This window comes from Aquarana catesbeiana, linkage group LG12, assembly GCF_042186555.1.
Source record: "Aquarana catesbeiana isolate 2022-GZ linkage group LG12, ASM4218655v1, whole genome shotgun sequence".
In the NCBI taxonomy this organism is placed as follows: Eukaryota; Metazoa; Chordata; class Amphibia; order Anura; family Ranidae; genus Aquarana; species Aquarana catesbeiana.
This window is the reverse complement of record NC_133335.1, coordinates 92,249,704-92,256,708: the sequence shown is the minus strand read 5'-3', so window position 1 is coordinate 92,256,708 and position 7,005 is coordinate 92,249,704. Positions and strand designations below refer to the sequence as shown.

Below are 7,005 nucleotides of genomic sequence, written 5' to 3'. Positions count from 1 at the left end.
GATAAGGCGGCAGCGATGAGGTGGCACCAATGAGCGGGCACTGACGATGGGCACTGATATGCGGCACTGATGGGCACTGGTAGGCGGCACTGATGGGTGGCACTGATATGCAGCACTGATGGGCATTGATAGGCGGCACTGATGGGCACTTATGGGTGGCACTGGTGGGCACTGATGGGCACTGTTAGGCAACACCTATGGGCACTGAAAGGCTGCACAGATGGGTTCTTATGGGTGGCACTGATGGTCACTGATAGGCGGCACTGATGGGCACTAATACGTGGCACTGATGGGCACTGATACGTGGCACTGATGGGCACTGATACGCAGCACTGATGGGCATCCCTGGTGGCACTGGCAGTGTTAGGCATGGGAGTGGTCACTGATTGGCAGCTGCCTGGGCATTGATTGGCAGCTGCCTTTGCACAGATCAGTATTTCCCTGGGGGTCTAGGGGGCATACCTGGTGGTCCAGTGTGGCTGGTTTCCCTGGTGGTCCTGGGCGGCTTCCCTGGTGGTCCTGGGCGGCTTTCCTGGTGGTCCTGGGTGGGATCCGAGGGGGGGCTGTGCTGATAAACAATCAGCACAGACCCCCCCTGTCAGGAGAGCAGCCGATCGGCTCTCCTCTACTCGCGTCTGTCAGACGCGAGTGAGGAAAAGCCGATCACCGGCTCTTCCTATTTACATCATGATCAGCCGTGATTGGACACGGCTGATCACATGGTAAAGAGTCTCCGTCAGAGACTCTTTACCTAGATCGGTGTTGCGGGGTGTCAGACTGACGTCCAGTCAGGATATTGAAACCTTTTTGCCGACATCATTCTGCTATATGGCGGGCGGCAAGTGGTTAAAGTGACATTAAACACACAGGGGTTGATTTATTAAAAACAAATAGGCTGCGCACTTAGCAAAGTGCAGTTGCTCCAGAGCTTAGTAAATGAGGAAAGTCTTCACTTTGCAAACAATACCCAATCACGTGCAAGTAAAATAAAAAAAAAAAAAAAAGCATTTTTGCTTACACGTGATTGGATGATAGAAGTCAGTAGAGCTTCTGCTCATTTACTAAGCTCTGAAGCAACTGCTCTTGTAGAGTGCAACTGCACAGTCTATTTGCCTTTAGTGAATCAACCCCCCTGGAGTCTACAATATTGAACTTTTTCACAATATTCTAATTTTCTGAGATACTGAATTTGGGGTTTTCACTAGCTGTAAGCCATAATCATCAAAATGAAAAGAAAGAAATGCTTGAAGTATATCAGTCTGTGTGTAACGCATCTATATAATATACGAGTTTCACTTTTTGAATTGAATTACTGAAATAAATGAACTTTTTGATGAGATTCTATTTTCTTGAGATGCTCCTGTAATAGCTGTCTCTGTAGATTAGTCTGTCAGTGATGTTTGGCATGGATGGGGGGAATTTAGTGATTTCTCTTACTGTGTATGGCCAGCTTGCTATGATCATAGTATATACTATAGTAGTAGTGATCTTTTCGTTGGTCTGTGATGTGTACAGGACATGTATGTGTGGCCCTTATGGTACAATAGGTAATCAGTATCACAAGCTGTCCTGAGTTATCATTGCTATCCTTCCCAGCCTCAGCTCCTTGTTGTGCATATTAATAAGTTGGGATCACAGATCACACTGTTTGCACTCCAATCTCTGACAATATGTGACATATAACAAATATCATAGGAAGATGCACAATAAATGCATGCTGTGGGATCCTAGGTGTCCATCAGAAATAAGAAGTGGGATCCTGCTTATACATCTGCAGTCAGACACCGCAGAAATGACCAGCCGTGTATTGACAGAGGTAATGTACATTGGAAGACTCATTGAAGACAATTCTATTGTAATGTGTTCCAGCTTTTTTTTTTTTTTTTTTGTGCAATCCATTTTTGTTGCAGTGTCTTCCTTTTGGCTGTATCTTTGGCGCCACCTGGTGTGTGTGAGCGGACATGACGGCTCCGGTGATTGGCGGTGACATAGAAGACGTAGAGGAGCGGAGTGTTCCTATTCCGTGCACACAGCACCCAGCGGTCTAAGTAGACGGTCCCCGTACAAGTCAGTGGCCGGCAGCTGAATGCCAGCACCTCGGAGACATGCACAGCCATCAGGAAGAGGTGCAGGGCTGACACAAGGCTAAAGAAACTTTTCCCACACAGCTGGACTTCCCACCGATCAGAAGATGTCCGCTTTGAGGAGGAAATTTGGAGAGGAGTACCACGTTGTCACCACCACTGTGGGAGGTGGCTTCTTCCCTTCCGTCAAAAGGAAAAGGCAGAGGTTTGTAGACAAGAACGGTCGGTGCAATGTCCAGCATGGGAACCTAGGAGGAGAGAGCAGCAGATACTTGTCCGACCTCTTCACCACCTTGGTGGACCTTAAATGGAGATGGAACCTGCTGATCTTCATCCTCACATATACTGTGGCTTGGTTGGTGATGGCCTCAATGTGGTGGATCATTGCCTACATCCGAGGGGATCTAAACAGGGCTCATGATGACAGCTACACCCCTTGTGTGGTCAATGTCTACAACTTCCCCTCTGCCTTCCTCTTCTTCATAGAGACAGAGGCTACCATCGGCTATGGCTTCAGGTACATCACTGAGAAGTGTCCTGAGGGCATCATCCTTTTCTTGTTCCAATCTCTGCTGGGCTCCATTGTGGATGCTTTCCTTATAGGCTGCATGTTCATCAAGATGTCCCAACCCAAGAAGAGAGCCGAGACCCTCATGTTCAGCCAGAATGCGGTCATCTCCCAGCGCGATGGCAAGTTGTGTCTGATGTTCAGAGTGGGCAACCTCAGGAACAGTCATATGGTGTCTGCACAGATCAGGTGCAAGCTCATCAAGGTAAGGAGGAACACTCTACGGTCAGGGGGACGTCCTATTATTATTCCCAGGCAGTGGCGTAGCATGGGTCAAGTAATTTGCACCCCTAACCCGTTGACTTTTAGAGTCCCTTCCACTAGTACAATATTAAACCCCTTACTCCCTAAACTATAGTCACTGCGGTCGGCTAGGGCAGGCTGACCCCACGCGCTACATCAGTGTTCCCAGGGTACTGCTAATATCATTGTTTGTTTGTGTGAAACTAATGTGTTCTAGGAGGTGCAAAGATCACCTGGGGAGAATGGATCAATTTAAAGATGAACTCCAGGGAAAACAAAAATCTTGTAGTGAGGCTGCCCCAGAGAGCAAGGGGTAAAGCGTTTGTGAAGGTTCAGATTTTTATTTATTTTGTAATAACAAACATGTCTTACCTACTCTGTGCAATAGTTTTTCACAGAGCAGTCCTGATCCCCCTCTTCTTGGGTCCTCCGCCGGTGCTCCTGGCCCCTCCCCCTTGCCCCCATAGCAAGCTGCTTGCTGTGGGGGCACTCGTGCGTGCTTGCTCCTTAGCTGCCTCTGCGTGTCTATGAGAAACACATAGCGCTGCTTGCTCCTTCTCCCGCTCCCTCCTTACTGGCTGTAATTGACAATGGCTCCCACTGCTGTGTCTCAACCAATAAGGAGAGAGAGACCCAGTACAGCCGAGGCTGCCGTGCACATTCCTGGATCGAGAGGGGGCTCAGGTTAGTATAAGGGGAGGGGGGCTGAGGAGGAAGCTGCACACTGAAGGTTTTTTACCTTTATGCATAGAATGCATGAAGGTAAAAACCTTCAGCCTTTTGAACCACTTTAAATAATGGGTTAGGTGTAGGGACTGGAAAAATAACTTTTATGTAACAGGTCCTCCAGGCTGTAAAAAAAAAAAAAAAAAAGAACCACTCTTCTCCTCCATGTTCCAGCACTCACAGATCCTCTGACATCATTAAGTACAATGTTGGGACCGTAGCATTGCACTGGATGTGAGGACATCAGAAAAACAGTCACAAGCACTCCATGCTGTAAGGTCGGACGCCAGGTTCTTTTCCTCTACACTCCAGTGGTCACCAAGTACAACGCGGTAATAGCACTGCATTGGACATGAGGACACAAAGAATTTACATGTACCCAAGGCTTTCTCCATTATACTCCAGCAGTTGCAAGTTCTCAGACATCATCATGGACAATGCAGGGACCATAGCCTTTCAGGCTGTAAGACTAATGCCTACAGGCTCTTCTTCCCTACACTCAGTTTCCGGTCCTCTGACATCATTGGACGTGAGGACGCTGAGAGACAGTTCACAAGCACTCCAGGCTGTAAGACCGGTGTCAAAAGGCTCTTCCTCCAGGGGTCCTAGGTCCTCTGATGTAACAAAAAATGGAATCTGCAGTGCCACACCACTGCTAAGAGGTCCAGACACAACTTTATTACAATAAAGGTCAAGACCCAAAGACAAATGTGAGGTTCTTGTATATTGATTGTTACTTAAAAATGAGTCCTGCCCCACCAAAAAATTAAAAGTCAGCAGCTACAAATATTGTAGCTTAGGACACTTACCTGTCCAGGGATCCCACAATGTCAGCATCCCAGCCGATTTTTCCAATCTAAGTACAATATTTATTGTACAATTGCAAGTAGTCAATCAAACACTTACATCAACGTAAGGGAAGGTGAGCCCATCTGGAACAGAATCCCACGGGGAACAGTCTTCCACGCCTCCGGTCTGAAGTTACATCCGCCATGATGGCCACGATGAATCAGGAAGAAGCCGGCAAGTCCTGTGTTTCGGGTAAGCCTGATGGAATCAGCTTGAAGCGCAGCACCAGTAGGCAAGTGACATCTCCGAGGTGAGGGGAGAACCACAACGCGTTTAGGAGCATGCACAAAGCTCGTATGGAGCATGCGTGCTCCTTTATCAAGTGATACCAAGAGGGGAAAAGGGCAGGTTTAAATGCTCTGCATAGGGAGAGTCAATTACCAATTACAAGAATTCTGTTCACCTGGATACAATCAATGGGACATATGCAATTTAAAAAAGCACGGAAACATGTTATTTAAGACATATTTTCCATTGATTGTATCCAGGTGAACAGCATTCTAGTAATTGACTCTCCCTGTGCAGAGCATTTATACCTGCCCTTTTCCCCTCTTTGTATCACTGTATATCGTACAATATATTGAATACTATTATTCCTGACCTTTGCACATTCCTTGAGCCTAAAAAGTCCCAATTTTTCTGAGGGGAGATTTCTTTCTCTTACTTTGATGTAAGTGTTTGATTGACTACTTGCAATTGTACAATAAATATTGCACTTAGAGGCGCTTTTCTGTTTTATTTTTTTTTTCTTCATGTTGCATCTCAGAGTTGGCTTCACTCCAAAGAAACGTTTTGCCCTCAGTGCATGCCTTCCACTCAAGATCCACCATTAAGACTTGTCATCCAGTTCACTATGGACTTTTTAATTCTCTCCTCCACTGTCCTGGACTTTTTAAAATAATTTCCCATTATTGCTTGCATCTTATATAATCAACTTAAAGCTAGCATTTTTATTGTTTTGATTTTTTCCATTTGGCTTTCGGGGGCTGCCGCCACCGTTCGTTGTAAGGGAAATTGGTAGTGAAGCTTTGCAGCTTCACAGCCGGTTCCCTACTGCGCATATGCAAAGTGTGCTTTGCTTTGTGAATGGCCCGGCGGTGGGGAAAGGAGGAAGGGGGCTGAACTTATGAGGGACCTCACCGCGGCGATGTCTCCCGGAAGTGGGGACGGATACCTGTTAAAAATAGGTACCCTCTCAACCTGGAAAGGTGGTAAATGTGGCAGCGGGGGGGGGGGGGGGGTAAGGAAGCAAACAAGTGGAGCTTTCCCTTTTGGGTGGAGCTCCGCTTTAATGCTACCTGACATTAATTATTATACATCCAATATTATTAGCAATTGGGTACTTGGTTTTACTGTGACCCTAAGGAAGGGATATTGTACTGATATTGAAATGTTCTTATGTTTTTTTATCCATGATGAAGGGGGCTTTTTTAGAACCCCGAAACCTGTTGGCTACACTTTGGATTGTCCATTTGACTTTCATTGGAATAAAGTCTTATCTGGAGGTCTTAGCAGTGGTGTGCCTTCAATTTCCATTTTTGTTATATTACACTACAAGCCAAGGAGTGTACAGAGATTCTCTGGGTATAGAAGCCACCTGCCTGTAAACCCTTTACAACCACTTTATACTACAGGCGAGCCTATAATAAGGCTTACCTGTAGCTACACTGGATATCTCCTAAACCTGCACGGTTTAGGAGATATCCCTGTATTTGCATGTGCCAACGTCATCAGTACATGCGCACTTAAGCAAACTGAAGCAATGGCACGTACGTGCTGTTGCTTCAGTTGTATTGTGCCGTTACCGGCGGTTCCCACGCGCATGACGTGACGTCATTGCGGCTTTGGCAATTCACAACACCGGAGCCGTGATACCCGGAAGTAACCGCCCGGAGATATGTCTGCCGCCGGAGCGGTGAATGAGGACCGCTGCTGGGGCTTCAATCTCGGGTAATTCATACTAGCTTACTAGCATGCTAGCTCATTATGACTTTGTCTTGCAGAGTTTTTTTTGGGGAGGGGATTTTTTTTACAGGGTTTACAACCACTTTAAGATAGCAATACTTTTTAAGATAACCTTACAGGTCCAGTGCTACTTTTCCACTTTCCTTGGCAGGTCCTCTGTTGTCATTAAGTGGTGGGGCCCTAGCCTTTCATTGGACGTGGGGAAGCCAATAAACAGTTCACAAGCACTCCAGGCTGTAAGGCTGATGCCTGCAGACTCTTCTCTCCTGTGAATCTTCTGACATGATCAAGTATATAATTCAAGGTTCAAAGCACTGCATTGGACGTGAGGACACTGGGAGACAAGTCACAAGCACTCCAGGCTGTAGGTCACCCACAGGTTCTTCTTCCCTACTCAAAGGCAGTCATGGATCAAGTACAGTGTAGAACCCATAGCCATGCATTGGACTCACAAGCACTGCAGACTCTAAGGCCAGCACCAGAAGCCTCTTCTCCCCTACAGTCCAGCGGTTGCAGGTGTTCTGATGCCATCAAGTACAATCAGGGCCAGTGCTACCACTAAGGCAAACT

At 46.8% G+C, this 7,005-nt stretch overlaps 1 protein-coding gene across 1 annotated transcript in view; it reads left to right on the top strand.

Annotated features, from left to right (window-relative positions):
* The first annotated feature begins 1,961 nt into the window (after positions 1 to 1,961).
* Positions 1,962 to 7,005, top strand: part of LOC141114500 (G protein-activated inward rectifier potassium channel 1-like) — a 146,786-nt gene continuing 141,742 nt past the window's right edge. The window contains exon 1 of the mRNA XM_073608216.1: positions 1,962 to 2,857. Coding sequence (XP_073464317.1) covers positions 2,192 to 2,857 — 666 coding nt within the window. The 5' untranslated portion in view covers positions 1,962 to 2,191. The remainder of the gene's footprint in view (positions 2,858 to 7,005) is intronic.